This window comes from Erpetoichthys calabaricus, chromosome 3, assembly GCF_900747795.2.
Source record: "Erpetoichthys calabaricus chromosome 3, fErpCal1.3, whole genome shotgun sequence".
Taxonomy (NCBI): Eukaryota; Metazoa; Chordata; class Cladistia; order Polypteriformes; family Polypteridae; genus Erpetoichthys; species Erpetoichthys calabaricus.
This window is the reverse complement of record NC_041396.2, coordinates 260,013,582-260,034,397: the sequence shown is the minus strand read 5'-3', so window position 1 is coordinate 260,034,397 and position 20,816 is coordinate 260,013,582. Positions and strand designations below refer to the sequence as shown.

The window sequence follows — 20,816 nt, the reverse complement described above, 5'->3', positions numbered from 1 at the left end:
ATGGCTGAGCCTGCGTTCTAACCCAGAGGGGTATGCGAACACTAACAAAATCCTAATACAAGAAATTGTATAAGGCGAAATAAAGAACAAAAAAAAAAATACGTACCAGATCTTCATGAGGCACTGCCATCCATACACGGGGAGATCTCGAAAACTTAACAGCAAATGACATTTCCATAAACTCACTTGTAATGTCCCTCAGCAATGAACGATTGATTGATTCATCGGTTAATTTAATTCTTCACCTTCACTGATGTTTTTACCCTTCTGTTCGTTCACCTGCTTCTTACTGGCAATGTGGGGAAAACTATTAATTAATATTAACATTCATTCAACCATCATCCTCCAAATCCACTTATCCAGAGCAGGGTCGCGGGGAAATCCGAAGCCTATCCCAGCTAGTACCTGCAGGAACAATTCCTGGACAGGGTGCCAGCCCATCGCAGGTGAACGAACACACACACACACGTATACATTCACTGGGGTCAATTTACAGGGCCAAATTAACTACATGGGCAATCCCGTGAGTGTTCAGTTTCACCAGGACCTGGAAAGAACTTGCATCAAAAAAACTAAATACAATTCAGGCTTCATCAGCATCTCGAAGGCTCGTCTAGCCATCTGTATTCGCCGGTTTATTTAAAATGAAGCAAAAGCCATTGCAAATCAATCAATCAATAAATACATAAATAAATAATTTCCTAAACAAAACCAAACCTTTCGCGTGGGGGTCTGGCATCACAAGCACCTGCTTTCTGCACAATGTGTGGTAACGCCAATTGAGAACATGAAATCGAAAGGCATCATCTTACTACTGGGGTTCTCAACCTGCATTCCGCGTCACTTGAACATTTTTTTTCTTTCTCCATAAATTCTTTATTAATAATTAATAAAACATAAAATAATGACAAATAACAATCAGTGATAGAAAATGACAGCGACTGAGGATACAAAGACATTGCAAAAGCGGCGTTTGGGGGTGGCAAGTGGGGCGGCCGCCCCAAGCTCCATGGCGTGTCCCATTCGAGCGGATCTGTCAAGTTATATTCTCCAGTATAGATCAACCAGGTCTCAAAACAGGCTTTGCGATCTGATGATCGTATCCATAGAAAAAGACACTGCACCCAGATTAGACTACAAAGATGTCATCAACGACTTTTCCAATCGGAAGGCAAGAAAAGTGGATTTTCGTCTCTGAACCTGGAAACCGGTAAGAGATTTCATGATGATACCTCTACGTTAATTTCACACTTCCTGTCGAAACACTGAAACTCACATTTTATTTATAGGCCATAAACATGTCCGAATATTAATTAACAAAAACATATATCGCTAATGATAACCGGTTGACATGACATCAACATGAATTATGACTATGACATCCTGCATATCGAGACTCTGAGTGTACTTGCAGTTTGGGTACTTTTCTAGAAGAGGCCTTGCTAATTTTCGTATGACACCGCATCGCATTTCACACTGCCTCCCTAACGGGAGCAGCCGAAAGAAGAAGTGGTATGTCATGAATTATGAATTTTAAATAAATTATATCGTTATATTTTGATAAAGTCCGCGTGTTATCTTGCAGCCATTTAGCTGAATACTGTAATGAGAAAATCGGGTGTATGTTAACATTATGTATGTTAACAAAATCTGCAATAGCGAAGGCATCAAAGATCTCAGTAGTAATAGACAATACTTCTGTTACCTGTACTGATCAGATAAAAAGCCTTGGTGTAATTCTGGACAGCACGTTATCTTTCCAGTCTCACATCAGTTCTGTTACTCGAGCAGCTTACTTTCACCTGCGAAACATTAATCGCTTGCGTCCATTTTTGTCAAATCACTCTACTGCCATTTTAGTCAACAGTTTGGTCACCTCCCGCCTGGACTATTGCAATTCACTTCTCTTTGGTCTGCCTCAAAAGTTATTACATAAACTTCAACTTGTTCAAAATTCGGCTGCTCGTATAATTACTAAAACACCCTATTCTGATCACATTACACCCGTTATTCAGCAGCTTCATTGGCTGCCAATAAAGTTTAGGGTCAACTACAAAATTTTAGTCCTTACATATAAGGCCATTCATAATCTTGCCCCCACATATCTCTCACAGCTCCTACAAGTCACTAAACCCTCTCGTATGCTCAGATCCTCTTTTTCCATTAACTTAAATAATCCACCAGCACGTCTTGTTACGATGGGATATCGCGCATTTAGCAGATCGGCACCTTCCTTATGGAACTCATTACCTGCTTATCTTAGGAATATGACTACCCTTCACCAATTTCAGGCTAATCTTAAAACTTATCTGTTCAAAATTGCTTATTCATTGTAACTGTTATTGCTGTTTTATCTGATGTTTTATTTGGATTTTAAATTTTCTAGTTATTGAATGTTTATTTTTTAACCTGATTGTACAGTGACCTTGAGTTTTTTGAAAGGCGCTTCAAATAAAATGTATTATTATTTTTATTATTATTTTATTAAATTCGCACGCAAGTTTATACAGTCCACACATACGGGTGGTTTGACGTAACTGGTCTATACACCCCAAAGGCCGCCTCTGACATTATGTGCACTATAAAAATACATTATTTAAATATTCAAATAAACAGGATATTAACAATGATTTGAAGGAAAGAATGTTTTAGCAGATTTTCTGTTAATTGGACTTGACCTAAAGTCTCGTACTTCCCTCGTAATCTGTGTGTCTGCCAAATAAGTTTATTACAACTTTTTTGTAAACATTTTTTATTGATGTCATAATAAATAGTAAAGCAATAAAAAAGGGAATGGCATTTTCATATTCAAATTTTGATGAACCCAACCAACCCAAAACCAACGACATCTCGGTGCTATTTACGAAAGTGGATACTAAAATAGGACTGAATGATACTACAACTCCTGATGGCTAAGCATCGAACACAAATGTCAGTTTCGGTTTGGGTTGTACGAAGAGTTCCAAATCTCCCGTGATTGCGTGTCTTCGTTTCGACTGTGCATTTGGGGTCTCTCGCTGCTTTTCGATTGTTTGCTTAGGCTATGTGCTTTTTCTGGTTTAACTCACTCCTATGGACCGTCATTTGGAATTTAAGAACATCGATATGTCTACTATTTAATCTATTAATTATTATTATTTAATCTATTAATCAACTTAACCTTAATGAATATGGACTTTGGCCGGAAATTGCGCGACCATGCTCGTTTATTTATTCGTAAAGTCATACACTTTTTGAATACGCGTCATCAAAGTGTGTGATCGCGAGTGTGCTCACCACAGGGTATAATCACGCACACCTTCATTCCATGTAAAATTATACTCACCAGCTAAACTGTCACACACACACACGTTTGAAGGCTAAGCAAGTCGCATGTTTACTGACCGGTTTATCCAGGACTGAAAGGATCGCTACAGTCTTACCAAGGCAATAAACATACAGCCGCCGATTTCACTGTAGCATAGACAGCAGTCAGTTCGCACGCGAGAATCAGTGATGGATTGCTCATGTCTGATGTTTTCGCTTCGTCCATATGCAATCAGATGAAAAAATGTGTGTTTCCCAAGGATTTTAGATTATATATGTGCAAGAATATGGGACTGTGCAATGTGTATGGCAAAGCAAACCCGTTAGTGCATCCATATCTGAGGGCCAGGCTGCCCTGCTGAAAGTGAACGCGCACATGAGCGCGCAGACCGACTGGCGCTTGTCTTGTCGCGACTCGCCCGACGCTCAGCTCTACGCCCTGCCTGCTCCGTAGCTTCTCGTCTCGGCTACACACACTGGGAAGGGAAGCTGCAGCGATGGAGTCCCAGTGTGAGTACTACATGTACTTCCCGGCAGTGCCTATTTCTGACCTCTCGGACCCAGCCCGCTACCGCTCGCTGCCGCGCCGTAGCCACCTCTACCTGGGCGAAACGGTGCGCTTTCTGCTGGTGCTGCGCTGCCGTGACGGTGACGGCGATGGAACTGGAGACGCACCCAGGGTCCGGATTTGGAAGGAGCTGGCGGGCAACCTCTCGGCTGTGGCCAGCGTAAGCCCCGGGGACAGCAGGCAGCCCCCGCACTATGACTATCCCGGTGGAGGAGATGAACCCGGTTTGCAGGGCGCCGACGAGCAAACGGATGACGAAGAGGAAGCGGCGACGGCCTGCAGAACCAGGGGCTTCCGGGACTGCAAACCTCTATTAATTCACAACAGCAGCCGTCCGCTCCCACTTCAGGTGCGTGTAGAGGGCGTCCCGAGCCTTGTGCAGGTTTCAGAGCCCCTAGCACATTCATTGCACTACTGGCATGGAATCGGTCAGCAACAGAGCTTGTAGAAAATGTGGGCTTCAGAGTTAGAGTGAGGGGAAATAGAAGCAGGTGCACATGGTAAATCTGAGAGGCTGCATAGACTGGAATACTAGGAATAATTACTGAGAAAACTATATGATACATGGCACTCATGAGGCTGATGAATGTGGAGACCCAATCGGTAACGCCGTATACATAGACGTGCAGTGGAAATGTAAAGTCGCGCGTGTTGTAGCAGACATCAGGTCTGGCCTGGTACCTAGGTGTCCCGTGTCCATTTAGTGCAAATCGTAAGTTCTAATGGTTATAGTTGGTTTGCACAATTTATTGGTGTTCGGTGTAGAAGGAGTTAGTTGGTGGCAAAGTCTTTACCGTGATTTGCAGTGTATTCAGTTTATCATGTTCTCATTTATAAGCAGTGGAAAGCCAGAGATTGGCTGTGTTATTATCCAGTTTAGATTAACAAGTTACCAAACAATGAGGGTGAGAGAAATATATAATGTGGCCAGTTTAACACATGAAAAATCCCTGAAGAAGTCCAATGTCAACAGTCCAACAAAGGAAGGGAGACCTGCATCTGTATTTATCCTGCATCTCAGAATTACCCCAAGGCATTGCACTAAAAGTCTGCCCAGGATAGGAATTTGTTCTGCCTCAGAGTAGGGCATGAGAAGTATTTATGAAGCATCCCACACTTTCTCCCAGCTAGAAGTAAAAGTTCACATTTGATAATGAATGATGTCACAATTTTTACGGCACTCCATGAGTGCTGCTCATGATGACTTTTTGTTGTTTCCTTGAAAATGATGACACTTCCTGGTTTTCTGATACTTAACGCTAAGACTTCACTGCAAAGATAATAGTAATATTAAAAGAGTAAAAAGGATACTGTGCCAAACTGCACATAATTGTTGTTACTGTGCAGCATTAAGCCCAATAACGGTCATATTTATTTAATAAAGAATGATCCGCAGCTGTCCTTTCATGGGAATCACCTTCCAAATGTTATGACCATGGAAAATGCCCCATAAAGTAACAGTTATACTGAAACTAGCCATAGCTATACTGTAAATTGCATTCCAGTCATCTTCCACTGTGGCATGCCGTGCCTCTCTCTGTGATCCATCCTTATCTTCTGTGAAGCAGTATTTGTCCAGTGTCCCATGAGCCTTTGTCTGCATTCTTGAACCTTACTGGGCTTGTAACCTGTAATGCGCATGTTCCAAGGGTTTATGGAACACAGAGCTCTCAGCATACCTGCGTGACATTTCACTGTCAATCACCCATCCTTCCCCAGTTATCTTCAGGATAACATGATGGCTACTACAAAACAGTTTGAATCCATGACTACCCGAGTGTTAATACTGTGATTTCACTTGAAATTGATGTATGCGTGCTTATCCGCACTTGAGGCAATGATCTTTGTGTGTGCCAATTTGCATGAATGCAGCTTGCTTTAACATTACCTCATGTGGATTGGTGGAGAAATGTATGAATCTGGGTTTTATCTCACATGTTGCAAGAGTGTTCAAAGTTTGGTGCAAAATTCAAGAAATGGTTTGTTGTGACATTCACAAATCAATCACTATTGCAGAGCTGTATTTTACACATAATATTCCCAACAATTTAATTCTGGCTGATAGTGTATTGCTTCTTTGCAAAGACGGAGTGATCATGTAACATACAAGATTTGTTACAAATATGATCCTGTTTCTGTCAGATCAAATCTTTTTATCAGTTCACTCTTGCCCAGCATTTCCAAAATATTCCACCTTTCTCAGAATGTGAGTTCTAAGTTCTGCTTGAATGCCATCTTCTGGCAGCTCCTATCAAGTTAAAATAACTTGCAAGCTGTCCTAAATCCTGGTGAGGATAGGAGTAGTTTCTTAAATTAGGAAAACTGAAAAATAGGTTTTACTCTTACTCCTAGGAGAAACTTGCTTCACTCTTGAGATTTTTGTGCCAGTTAGGACTGTTTTCGTACTCTTGAGCAGGGCTGTGTAGTCTGAGTTGAAAGCAATTACAGTGTTACTGGAGTCGGAGTCAGTAAAAATGTACCAATTCCAAGTAAATGTAAATTGTAGTACAATTTGTTAAAATTTCACAAAAAACTTATTTGCTTAAACTATTTTTTTCTACACATTTGATAAAAATATAGCTTTTTAAAATTTTGTTAGTTTAGTCTTATGCTTTTCAGTGTTTGTAAGCCACAACAACATTGCTAAAGCTATTAAATCCGAACTTTAACAGTGTAGGGCTCTAAAAAGTAGCCTGATAGTTCATGCTGGCAGTGATAAAGTGCTTTCAATTAACATAGAAAGTATTTTGATCTAATTACAAATAGACGAGTTGGAGTGGGTGGTACCATAAATTGAGAAGTCTTGAGTCGGTGGTACCATAAATTGAGGAGTCAGAGTTGGAGTCAAAGGTTTTTGTACCATCTCCACAGCCCTGCTCTCGAGACGCACTGGTCTGAATAATAATGTAAAGGAATGATCATGGAGTAAACAAGTGATTTTATACTTGTAATGGGCCAGAGTGATCAATTAGAAGATAAGGTTAAGATTTTTAAAGACAGGCAAGAGCAGTGAACAAGACCTGTTTGGTTTTTGTCAAGCACAATGAAGAATGGTAAGATTTGTTTTTGTCTGTTGTAAATGTATGAGATCAGTATAGCAAACTTTGCACAGAGGAAGATAAAAAAGGTTGTCCTAGTACAGATTATACTAAACTGGCTGCATTGGTGTTAGTGATCGGCTTTACACAGCATACTTTGATGAACCTGGTAATGGCAGACAGATTTGGATGACTTGAGTACTTTGTTCAGACATTAAGGCACAAAGATCAATAAGCAAACACAGTCAATTCAGTGGCATGCAAGGACAAATGGAAAGAAATTGGTTAGTTCTGCATTGTAAATGTCAGTTGGTAAAAGCCAATATTGTGATGCTCTATTAGAAAGGAGAGATTTTTTACTGCAATTGACAATGTGGATATTGTTGTTATTGTAGGTATTGTATTGTGCTCTCATGCAGTCAAAGAAGTGTCTCCTTGTCCATAAGATTGTTTCATTCCTTTTCCTGAACCTGCATTTTTAGTACTGGGTTGCAAGGAGCTGGAGCTAGTCTGGGCGGTGACAGAATTAGGGCTGAACCCATTCCTAGACAAAATGGCAAGTAGATCACAAAGTGCAGTAGTGTTTGCAACCTCACTTAAACACACAGAGCTAATCCTTCTGACAATTTGTCTTGGCACTTGAGAAAGAAACCAGGTTCCAAAGACTTGGAAAAACAGGGTCAACATGTAAATTTTGTGTGGAAGGTAGGTGTCCCATATGTAACATCCAGCAGGCCTTAAAACAATTTGGAATTCGTTTACTTTGCAGTAGGACATAGGTTTGTGAATTACACAAGTTGCAAACAGAGGTGTGCCTTCAATTATGTTGCAGCTTACTAAACATGTTAATTTTGAAATGATGATCATCCTAGCCTAAAAGTGGAATGGGAGTATTTTGATAAGCCTCTAAATTGCATGTTTTGGAGTTGTGTGAAGTGTTTTGCAAGTCTGAGTTCAGATAAGAAGAGCTGGTACTGTTTGGGAGTGACTGGGTAAAACATGTTTAAACTATTTTTAAAATAAGACCCTAACTGCACTTTAATTAAATTATTGTCCTGAGGAACACCTGGGTTTAAAATCCAGTATACCCAGAAAATCTATAAATGTGCTTCTGTCACAAGCAAGCAACACTAGAACTAATTCAATGTGTGAATTAGTTATACAAGAGAAAGATTTGTCAAGATCTGGCAAAGGGTCTAATGCTTGATACCAAACACAAGATAACTGCCCTTAGTTCTGGCCATGTTCAGTATTGTAGTGGGTGTCAGATCAATAGCCAGGTCTGGGAAATTGTGAATATTAATCCGTTAAAGTATGATGCTCCTTGTGGGCATAATCTTCTAATGCAGAAGTTCCGAGCCTCAGTAAACTTTCTGGGGAGCTGTAAGGTGAATGAAGATAATAATCAAATAGCAGCAAAATGCTCAAATCAGTAAAAATCAAGCTACGGCAGGGTTGTCAGCCTTATCTTTTTAAAGCAAACCACTCCATCAATATCCAAAATATTGTAGCATCTCATCTGGCTTCTTGGTGATGCCTGTGTGATAGTTTGATCTGGCAAGGGGGATGGAGACCACCCCAGAGAGCTGTCTGTCATGTAAATCAGCACAATATGCTGAAGACACTTGAGAGGTAAACAGGGGGCCACTGTGACCAGTGAAATAAAAAGCTAGAAATGGACTAGAGTAGGAATGGGAAGCCTTTCTTTTAGAAGGGTGGGCAGGTATGTATGGTGGTGAGCATGTCAGCCAGGTTGAAGTGGCATGCAGTCTTTTGATGATGGAGAAGAGGGCAGTGGGGCTGTCATTGCACTGTGCGATGGTGCAGTAACCAAGAGCCAATGAGTATTTAGTTCCTCTTTTGGGGTTTTTTATATAGTGCATCTGTGTGCTTACTTGTTTGTGGTCAAGTGACAGCCTTTCTCACTCGAATACTGCACTATTGTTGAATAAGAATAAGTAAACTGTTACAAATGCTGTTGCTTCTCCTTTTTTTGAAAAATGTATATTTATTGTTACAATGCCTTGAAGGTAAGATTAAACAATGCAACTCTGTCAATAACAGAAGGTACTTCATAAGTAAGATTTGTTGGTGATTCACTTGATTATGCTTGTTTCATTTTCAGACAGATTATAATAAACCACTAATTGTGCAGCTGAGAAAAGACACCTCTTTATCTTCTAAACAGGCGTTTTTTCCTAATGATTACTATCTCAAAATAGTAAAGAAATCAACTAAAATATCATAAAGCAAAAAAACAATATTTTGACAGATGAAAATAAATAGAAAGAATTATAGACAGCGCATTGAACCAAATGTTCCACTTAAATATTAAGCTGAGGCAGAACAACTGTTTCTTATTGTTTAACTGAAAAAAGTAATTTATTTTGTAATGTCAGTTTTGAAAATAGAGGAAAAGTTAGACATTTATGTGTCAAAGCCATAATGGGCACTACTGTGAAGAATGTCTAACCTTCTTGTTAAACAGAAATTATTCTTTTATGTTGTACCTGTTACCATTCATACTAAATCTATGCACCATCAGAACCCATATTTTTCAGTTTAGGGTCTGGTCTGCACCTTTCTCTGAAAAGTGCAACAGTCCATTGTAAAGCATACTGATGCACACAGCCTCTGCCTAACTGGGTCTGTTTTGAATTTCTAGTCGGCTTAATCTGCACGTGTTCATAATGTAGCCGGAAACCAGAGAACCCAGGGAACCCACAGAGACTGTGGCTGGGTCAGTAAATGAATATAAAATTCTGGTTGTGGGGTAGAAGCACTTTAGCACTGCATCATCAAGCTATTGCAGGAAGAATCCCACATTAATTTCTACTTTTAGTTGCAAGTTATCAATGCATAAAAGTGCAAACAAATTAGTAAATGAATGCCTTCAGACAAAAAGTCATTGGCCAAGTACATCATAAAGGTGATACTTTATGTGATAATGCTGAAGCAGAAAATCATGTGTTTCTTAGAGTGTCACTGTAATAGTTGGCAGGGTGTGTCAATGTATGCATACATACAGTGTTTATATAGTATTCATAAGAGTAAACAATTTACTAGGCATTCTGGAATATTTGATTTCAGGGCTGAATCTGACAAGACTATACCAAATATGCTGCAGCCATAGAGAAAGTTACTGTATGTAGACCTAATATTTGAGTACATGTGAGGACTCCAGCAGTGGCATTTTTAAACATTTTCTCTAAATTCTGTTTGTACAGAAGGTCTTCAGAGAAAATAAATTGCTGTATTTCAGTTTACCATTAGCTGGCCTTTTTTAAGAGCTAACATTTCTGTGAATTCATATCTAAAAATGCTATTACTTGGGTTATTGTTTCATCTATAATGTGACCCACCAAGCTGCAGGAGCAGGAAAGCTGTTAGCTGTCTCCTGTCCTGTAACAGTACTTCAAAGTATTTTGAAACGGATAATTTATATCAAGACTCGTATTACTCTATTTATGCCCCATATCAGCTAATTCAAAGAAGTTGTATTTGTACTACTGCATAATTCAATCAACTTCAACGTTGAGCTAGCTTAAGGCTATTGTGAGAATATGTTCAGTATGTTCATTTACTGCAAGAGTTTGCATCATGAGAGAAATGTAAAACAAAGGATTTATTAGTTATTGAAATATTTTTGACCTAGTAAGTACTGCTCAAAAAACTTAAATTGAACCCACACTATTTACTTATTAAAAATATTAATAACATTTATTTCTGTAGCACCTTTTCAAACTTAGGATGAAGCTCAAAGTGCTTTACAAAATGTCAAATAGTTATAAGCAAAGAAAAACAAATTAAAATTAGATAACATTAATGATGATCGAATAACATAAAAATAAATTATACAAAATAGATTTTTTTATTTTGATTTTGATATATAACTAATAGGGTAGTAAAGACTTAATATATAGAACCGTTTTTTTAAGTCTCTAAAGAAGTGATGATAACGTCAGATGGCCAGGGTGGTCAGGAAAAAAAAAAAACAACCCTCCTGATTAGCTGGAGATAAAAATCGAAATCTGCAGGTGTTCCTAGGCCCAAAGACCTCCCAGTCTCCACTAGGCATTCAACATAATATAAATGTTCTTAAGTAGTTCCTTATTTTTTTTTTTAGGTTTTGTCTTAGATGATTCAACACAGTGGGTCATGTGCAAAGTTGGGCTGTCCACGTTCATTCAAACATCACAGACGGCTGCACAGTACTTTGATCAGGTGGTGGTGGTAGCCACCACATTAAAAACAAAAGAAATCTGAAAAATGTAGAGATTAATATTGATTGCAAATTCATTGAAGAGCATAGTAATTCTATGAAGATGAAGTTTATTAGGAGTAAATCTAAAATGTAGGTACGAAAAAAACAAATTTAAAAAAGTGGGCTTTTAGGGGATTTTTTTAAACGATCCATAGTGTTAGCCTGACCTATTTCTATTGGCAAAGTATTTCAGATGTTTGGTGCATAACAGCAAAAAAGCACCTCACCGCTTCTTTTATTCTTGCATGTATGGGTACTACTTGGAATGCAGAAATGCAAATGTTACTACAGTATTTGACTCCCTACTAGTCTGTGTGCACCATTTATAGGCCACATGTATTTTATACAGCTTTCACCCTAGCACCAGCCATTACATCTCAGGTCATGTCAACCTTCCATTCAGTGGAGGTAAAGGAAAATTGTTGTGGTTTATTCTATGCTCTGTTGAGGCTTTTGACTCCAAGTGCTTGCTTATATAAACTGTCTAACAGGAAATGCAAGCTAAAAATGGAAATAGATGTATGTGCAGGTGGTGGGTGGAGAATTTGTATAACAATGGCCCCTTTTAACTATCATCATTCTAGCCTAAATAAATCCTGCTTCTTTGTATAATGATTATCCTATGTTTATGATTGGGTAAATTGGAAGAAATACTGTCTCGGTGTGGATATATACAGGCATTTAGGGAAGCTGTTGGTTGTTTCAGATATACTTGCATATGATTTGATAGAATGTCAACAGTGTCTACTGAGAATAATCAAATGCTGTTGCGTCAAATTGATCTGAATGCATGCTTTCTATCAAAATGAACATTTGTTGAGCATTTGGATAATAGTCCAATCGAGATTGATTGCTACAAGTAGAATTTCAGTGATATTTAGTTTCTAGTTTAAATGTACAAGTTGTTACTTTTCCAGCAACACTGTTTTGCTTTTTAATGAAAGATTACAGGACTTGTCCATGCATGCTTACTAAAATTCCACTTTCTCATGTGTTGGGTCATTGAGACCCATATCCTATGCTGGCAACTTTAGATGAAAGTTTGGATGGAGTTTGTAAGCATCGCAAAATAAACTGTTTGAGCCAATGAAGAATCTCCAATTAACCCAACACATAACTTTGGAATATGGTAAACAGGAGTACCTGTCAAAAAACATGGACATGGGGAGATCATGCATACTCACCTGCCTGTGAATCAAAGCTGGGTCTATGGAACAGTGAGGCAACAGCAATAACTACTGTGCCACAATATTTTCCATGGCCTAGAGTAAAGATTCCAAACGTTGCTTATTTGTTGTTCTTCGTTTCTTTACAAATCTAAACAAAAACAATAATGTTACTGTAAAATATGGAAATTGTTAACCAGCAAGGAGTAAGCAAGATCATAAGATTAGTCTACCTAAATGGCTTAAAAGTGTAACAAAGTAAATAAGAGTTGTATATTGATGTACTTAAATATTTGAATATAATATTATAGACACAATGACTGAATCTGAAACATGGAAATTAATGTAATATAAACTAATATTTTTTTACAGATATGGAGCATTTCACATTCTCTTAAATCTTAAAAAAACTAAAAAAAAAAAACAAAACAAAATTGAAAGCCTTTAAGGGTGATGAACCACATCTTAGTGGAGATGTTTAAGTTAGAATAGAAGTTTGCAACAATAGACACATAACAGGCTGAGTGTATTATAAACCCCAAACACAGATAATTGCATCAGTATTCAACTTTATAAAGTTAACAGTGTCAAGAAAAGAAGTATAAATGGCAAACATTGGCTGGTAAATTACAAGAATAGTTGCAGTATAAGAAATTGAATTCATACATACAAAATGGAGCTAAAAAATTGGGCAAAATAACAACAAGGGTAAAGTCTCCCTAAGTATCACCATTTGTAAGAATAAATCACAGAAACAGATAGAAAATTGGGCACCGTAGTGAACCCCGTATAATTTTCAGATTGGAAATATTCAAAGAAAAACAATTAAACTGTCTTTTCAGATATGAGTTGTCAATCAACTGACTCCAAGATGGCATTGGTGCTGGTTTTCACTTTGGAGGACAGGAAGAAGTGGGTTCAGGTGGGAGCCAGAAATGACATCATTGGTGTTGCCACTGTCAGTCACTGCTGCTGCAGAGGGAGGAAGAGAAAAGGCATTAGACAACAATGCCATCCCCTGGTTCAGAGTGTAATTGCCTTTATATGAGCCATGAGGTTGTCTCCCAAGTGCACGTGTGTGATGCTGTCTTTTATTATATTGTAGCATCTGTGCCAAGCGCCGCAATGGATAGATTCTCTGCTCTTTACATGGCTCTTTGAGGTTGCTTGCTATCATTACAAGGGCTGCTTGCCTTTTACCGCACTAGTTGGAAAAGCATGCGCGACTGTGCGGAGGTGCTGTTTTTATAGGCGCTTCTGCTATAGATGAGATAATGCCAGCTCATTCTTTTGGTGATTCATCCCTGGTTGATGTAACATGTCCAGCACCATTGCAGTTATTAGACATATATAAATGAAAGACCTGTGTGTGTATGGAGCAGTCCGCTCTGCTCACACTGAGCCACAGCCACTAGATGGCGGACGCATTGCACTTTAAAATTTTGCATGCACCTCACTTCTCACTATGAAAGACCTCACAGCAGCAAACACCACTGTCCAACAGCAACGTCATGCTAATGACACAGATGAAGGGACACAGCATTGAAATTAAGCAAATGGCATGGCTCAACAGCATTCAAGTGAAATATCTCGGCAACGGAGGGCAAGGCTTAAAGTTTTCACTTGAAACATTGTCTATCTAGAGGTATTTTCTTGAGACAAATATTAATAGGACTCGTATGCCAGCAATAAGGTTAAGATATGGCCAGTGTGTTCTTATGAAAGCCAGTGGGGCAGCATGCACAGGTGGGTCCACATACTCTGCCATTGGAATTTTTTAAGAGATAGCTGACGTCTCTCCAAGTTTACAAATATTGTAAAACTGCTAGGGAGTCTTCCTGTGGTTGTTTTGTCCCAAAGACCACACACAGCTAGTATAATATAACGCTAAGGACTTTGTGTGTGCCCAGCCCCTCAGAGCAATCTGATTGGTCAGTTTGGCTTTGGTGACACTGAAGTACACTGTTGTAGGAGGTACACTGAGAGTCACCTTCATTGTTGGGAAGTATAAAAGCGGACAGAAGAAGTGCAAGGTACCTCAAAATGATAAAGTCTGAGTAACCGGCGTTGCGGAAATACAGTGGGAACATCACTCAAGAAAGGTTCAGACACATAAGGACACAGAGGAAAGGAGCTGAAGGTACAATTAGGGCAATGCATATAAAATATGTATATACAGTGACAAGAAGAGACATGAGACGTTTGTATCCTGGCTGCAAAAAGTAAAAGTTTGAGTGTAAGTCAAGTTTACAAGACAAAGTCCAAAATAGAACTGAATTCCAGAGGAGGGGAGTGAGGCTTTATAGGAAGTCTGGGGGAAGTGATGTCGTCCTCGGGGCCAGGACCGTAAGTGGCGTGTCCTGAGTTGAAGCAGTGGCTCCTGGTGGGATTTCCCGGGAAAGGTCTTCAGGGAACTTAGAAAGAGCATTAGTGCACCCCACCACCCCCTGGGCAGATGTGTTACCATTATTCTCCAAGCCCTTCAGCTGCCTCCTATTCACACGTGTGTGACTATATATATATATATATATATATATATATATATATATATATATATATATATATATATATATATACACACACACACTAGGTGGTTCGCCCCCTGCTCGCTTCACTCGCAAACCCCCCTGGCTGCTTCTCTGACGCTCGTGTTGTGAAGAGGGGGGCAGGATGAACCCCAAGGAGACATGGTCGCTCCTCCAAAACCCCCTCTTAAATGGTGATACAATGGGAAACAAATTCAGTTTTTTTTTTTGTTTTCTTTTTTTTTAAACCTCCTCTTTGCTCGATCAGCTGCTGGCTGGTGCCGTGACGCATGATCTGCATCTTGCGCGGCGCATCGAACATTTAAATGCCTGTACAGCAACTGTCCTACTCTTTGTCTTTTATTTCCAGCCCCGGGCGTGGTTAAATCCCTTGGCACAAAGTCTCGTGTCGCGGGACGGGAGTTTTTGATATTTTTCAGTTTATAATTTAAAAAATAAGAATATGAAAATCTAACAACAGCACATTAAAGTTTGATAAATTCTGAAAATAATGATAACCAAACATATATGTAAGTTTGGAAATAAGGCCCGATTTAAAGTGTGGCAAAAACATCACATAAAATAATTGCACAAAATCATTGCACTTTTAGGCTTAGGATTTTTATATACAGAGAGTAGATACGTATACTGTATGTATAATTGTTTTTAATTAACATTTTATTGAATTTATTAAAATTTATAATATATATATTTTATATAATATATCATAAGTTATTCTATTACCTATCCTCAACATGGCTGGTATTTTGTAATATTTTGACCTAGGTCTCCAGGACTCTGAATTTGTCTATAAGCAAGACTTTTTATACATTTATGGTCTCAAACTTGATTCCTGGTGAGCTGTAGTCCATCCTACCGAGTTCTAGTTGTCAAAGGAGCATTAGGCATAATTAAATGGTCTTCATCTTGCATTATCACATATTAGTAATCGTGGAACATTTACTTCTCTATGTGTGTTTGTAAAATTTAGTTAATTATTTTGCTGGTTATTTATTTAATTGAGGACACCTTTAACAATTGAGCATAAGCCCATTTAAGAAACAAGCCCAGAAGCACTTCTTCACAAAAGGATTGTGGAAATCTGGAACAAACTACAAAGTCATGGTACTTAAGTGGAATCTTTGATAACTTTTGAAAAGTATGCGGATGAGATATTGGGACAGCTTAACTATTGGCTGACTAAAAGAGCTTGATGGACAGAATTGCTTCCTCTATTTGCAATGCCTCTTATTTTTGTGATTGTTGTTTGTAAAACCTCTTATTTTTGTGATTCTATGGCACAGGCCTTTATTCTGTTTCTATATATTTGTTTTTTAAGTTTACTTTTTAGTTCATTTGCCTAGAACTCCATGCAATTGGTCCTTTTCCCCCCAAGTTAACTTATTATTATCAGCTAATATTTATTTTTTGCACAATTTGTGTACAATTAATACTTTCTGAGGCAGCAAAGCAAAAGAAGGAGGACTTGATTAAACAGAATATTCCATTAACTGAAAGAGCTGGTTAGTAACTGAGGAAATTTTCAACAAAGAAAAATTGCCACACTGACTCTGTATCATCTGAGATGGAGAACTGTGAACTCTACACTATTATGTAAAACTAAGAGCCCCTGGAAATAAAAAGATTCAACTCCTCCATGTAACTGGAATCAGGTACCTTCTTTGAAAAGCAGGAAAAGTGTGTTTTAGAAACTAACCTGCTGGTGCAGTTATTTGGCAATGTAGTTACAATGGAAATCCCAGAAAGGTCAGGAGCAATTAAAATGAAATGATCACTCAGGATTCTGCAATAGTAAATGAGTGAGTAACATGTCCTAACTTTACACACCCACTATTCAACTCGTGTAATTCGTAAAAGGTACAAATGTATTTGTTAATTACACATCCACCACAGCTTTTCTTACTTTAACAAATGGTTGTAACTTTATCCTCAAACATTATCCACTTTAAGAGGCAGCTGGCAAGGGCTAGTTGGCTAGTCAATAAAATTCTAATCCTTGTAAAGGAACTTCAGTGTTAGGCATATAATTAACAGGTATTAAAATAGGAGCTGTGAAAACAGTGTTCAAATAAAATATTTAAATAAACATATCTGAGATCTTTAATTTCTATTTTTTGTATAGTTTGTTATTTAATTAATGAATTTTTCAAACCTGCTGATTCCATTACTTGATTTCCTGGAGCTGCTGTTTACATGACAGTAACTAGACAAGCCCAAAGTTTTTGAGTCCACTGCAGGGTGCAGCCACCCACACATGGTTAATTTAGAGTTGTCAGTTAAGGTAACATGCCTCTCTTTTGGATGTAAAAGGAAACCAGAGTATCCTGAGAATATCCACATAATCATAGCAAGAACAGACTGGACTGAAATCTGATCCTGCTCTCTAAAGCTTTCAGACAACATTGCTGTCCACTGCACCACCTTGCAACGCATGCACATTTTTTTGGACTGGAAATAAAATATTTAGACAATCCTAAAAAAATTGCCAAGACATACAAGTAATGATTTTTTCTTTTTTAAACAGAAACTTTTGGCAGTAGGGCAGTGGCACCAAGTGCCACATTTGAGTACTGAGAAGAGAAACTGAATAGGTGAGGGTTAGTAAGAAGTTATAACTATCATCATTACTTCTGTTTTAGTGCTAATGACTAAGAACAGAGATGCAGGCTGCCAGCTCTAGTCTAGGTATCCTGAAGTAGTGAGTCTTCAACCAGGATTTGAAAGCTGAGACTGAAGGGGCATCTCATGCAGTAGGCAGGCAGACCATTCAACAGTTTAGGGACCCTGTAATGAAAAGCTCAACCTCCCACTGTTATTTTATTAATCCTTGGAATCATAAACAGACCAGCATCTTGATCTTAATGTGTGCTCTGGTTTGTAAGTAATGATAAGTTCAGATAAGTAAGCCGGACCTTGGCCATTTTAGGCTTTATATGTTCAAATTAGGTTTTTGAAATCTGCCTGCAACTTTACTGGGAGCCAGTGTAAGGATTTAAGAACTGTAGTTGTGTTCCTATTTTCTTGTTCTTGTAATATTTCTGGATTAATATCAAAATACTGTACGAGTTTAAGTCATGGGTCATTTCAAAGAGAGAGCTTCCTCATATGTACACTATAAAGATAATCTCTATTATACCCCAGTAATTCTGAGGAGTTTGGTGCATAGAAGTAAACCATTACACCAAAAAGAACAAGCAGGAGTGAAGCAGTGTTGCCAGGTCTGTGCTTTTTCTGACCATTTGGACTATTTTTGGTTGGTTTCCATGGGGAAAAATGGGCTTTTATGGTCTGTGCTTTTCTGTGGTTCTTTAAAAAAAAAGAACAGAATATTTTGGGCTGTTTTTTATGCCCCATCTCCTTTCTGTATGATGGTATATACATATAATATTGCAACTAAACTTCAATGGAGAATCAAGAATTAGGTTTAAAATCATTGGATAGTGTGAATTTTGCAGTTGCTTATAGGATTTCCTGCAGTCAAGCAGCATGAGAGATTTGCTTTCACACCATCACATTTTTTAATTGTCAGCTTTGCATTATATGGTCAAAAGATTGTGAACAACTGAGAGCTTATATGGCCATGTTGGACATTCCATTCCAAAACTATGGCATTAATAGGGAGTTGACAAATCCCCCACCACCACCCCCTTTGTGGCTGTTCTGGGAAGGCTTTCCACAAGAGTTTGGAATGTGTCTGTGGGAATTTGTGCTGTTCTGTTAAAAGAGAATTTGATGTTGGATGAGAACACCTGGCTCTCAGTCATCATTCCATTTCATCCCAGAGGTTTTCAAAAGGTTTGTGGTCAGGGCTCTGTGCAGGCCACTCGAGTTCCTCCATAGTAAACTCATCAAGCCATGTCTTTATAGATCTGGCTTTTTGCAGAAAGCTAGAACAGAAAAAGGCCTTCCCCAAACTGTTGCAACAAAGTTGGAAACGCAGAACTGTCTTAAGATGTCTTTGCATGCTGTAGCATTAACAGTACCCTTCATTGGAACCAAGGGGCTTAGTCCAGTACCCGGACAATTATCCGTCCTACATCTAAATTTACAGTTGGCACTATGTAGTCCAGACGGCAGTGTTTTCCTGGCATCCACTAAGTCCAGATTCATCTGTCAAACTGCCAAATAGTGAAGCATAATTCAATCACTCCAGGGAACACATTTCCATTGGTCCAGAGTCCAATGGCAACATGATTTACGCACTTCAGCCAACTCTTGGCATTGTACATTGTGATGTTAGGCTTGTATGCAGCTGAACTGCCTTGGAAACCTATGTTATGAAACTCCCGATGCACTGTTCTTATGTTGATGTTGCTTCCAAAGGCAGTCTGTAACTCTGTTGTGAGTGATGGAACAGAGGTGGGGTGATTTATTATACACTTTGTGCTTAAGTGCTTGCCAGACCCACTCTGTGAGTTTGCGCGGTTCACCACTACATACATGGTTGAGCTATTGTTGCTCCTAGACATTTCTACTTCACAATGATAGCATTTAAATTGACTGGGGCAGGTCTAGCAGTGCAGAAATTTCACATACTGTCTTGTGGCAAAAGTGACAACTTATGACGGTGTCACATTTAAATTCACTGAGCTCTTCAGTATGACCCATTCATCTACCAATATTTGTTAGTGGAGATTCCATGGCTGTGTGTTTGATTTTATGTACCTGTTAACAATGGGTATGGCTGAAACACCTGAACTCAATAATTTGGAGGGATGTCCACATACTTTTGGCCATATTGTCTATGTCCACATTGTAGATGATTCTACTGCATTCGCAATGCTCAAACTTTGCCCTCTGTCCAGTGTTGTAACAATGACAAGTGATCAGTAGCAGGTATATTAATCAAAGCCACAAGCTGAATATTGGTCCAAAGTGTAGCTTCAACATGCATCTTTTTTTGAAGATGGAATGCTTGTATATTTTTGCAATGACGGGCAGTTTTTGTGTGCTCTGTCCACATCCTTCGTGTTTTGCATTAAAAATTTCCTAATACTGTACCATTGTCGATAGCATTGAGCCACTGTGGTATCTATATACGTAGAATGTTGGGCTAATAATCAGGCCTTAAGAAATTCAATGATTGAGCCACTGTCAAACTCTCTCGTTTGTTCAGAAAATTCACACATTGTTATAGAGAAAGTTCTATACAAGTGTTTAGAGATCAACTTATTCAGCCCTGTCCAATTATCACCTTATTACGCAAGTGTGCTCAGCTCCTGACAAATCTAGACTGATCACACATAACCACTGTCTGTGTGGAGTTAACACATTCTTCCCATGTCATCGTGAGTTTTCTCCAAGTGCTGTGGTCTTCATCTCTCATCCTAATGACAATCATATTGGGTTAAATGCTTCTGAGTGGGGCCTGTGATGGACAAATAAACTGATTGTTTATTTTAAAATTAATTTCTGACCTATTATATGACAGAGCTGAGCACCATATACGTACTTGTTTTAAAGTTTTCCATGAAGCCACGCATTTCTACAAGCTGTGAGATTCAACCATTATAGCTTTCAGATTTGAATCAATTAAGCAAAACATAAGTGAAAGCAAAGTGGTAAATGCAAGATGCACAGAATATCCAGTAAAACACTATATAGTAACAATAGGTTTAGTTAGGTATAATGTAAATTGGCATATATTTTTAAATCTAGTGTCTAGTCAACATGTGAGATTATTGTGTAGCCTATAGGACATACGAATTGCCCCCACCCCCAAAAAAAAACAACATCTAGAAAGCTGAATTATCAAATTGTTACCCTCTTCCCTTTGACACTGCAGTTGAATATTTTGAGAGGCAATGGTAATGAGCAATCTGCATCTCAGCCTGGGCTACATGGAGCACTCCATGCTCAGTCTGTGCTTCCATATCATTCATGTTGATTCTGTGCTTTTCACTTAAGGTACAGGTGGATCATATAAAC

General features: G+C 38.6%; 1 protein-coding gene across 1 annotated transcript in view; it reads left to right on the top strand.

The window, feature by feature from the left end:
• Positions 1-3,383: 3,383 nt before the first annotated feature.
• trappc14 (trafficking protein particle complex subunit 14) overlaps positions 3,384-20,816 on the top strand; it is a 69,804-nt gene continuing 52,371 nt past the window's right edge. Inside the window, exon 1 of the mRNA XM_028798133.2 lies at positions 3,384-4,223. Coding sequence (XP_028653966.1) covers positions 3,804-4,223 — 420 coding nt within the window. The 5' untranslated portion in view covers positions 3,384-3,803. The remainder of the gene's footprint in view (positions 4,224-20,816) is intronic.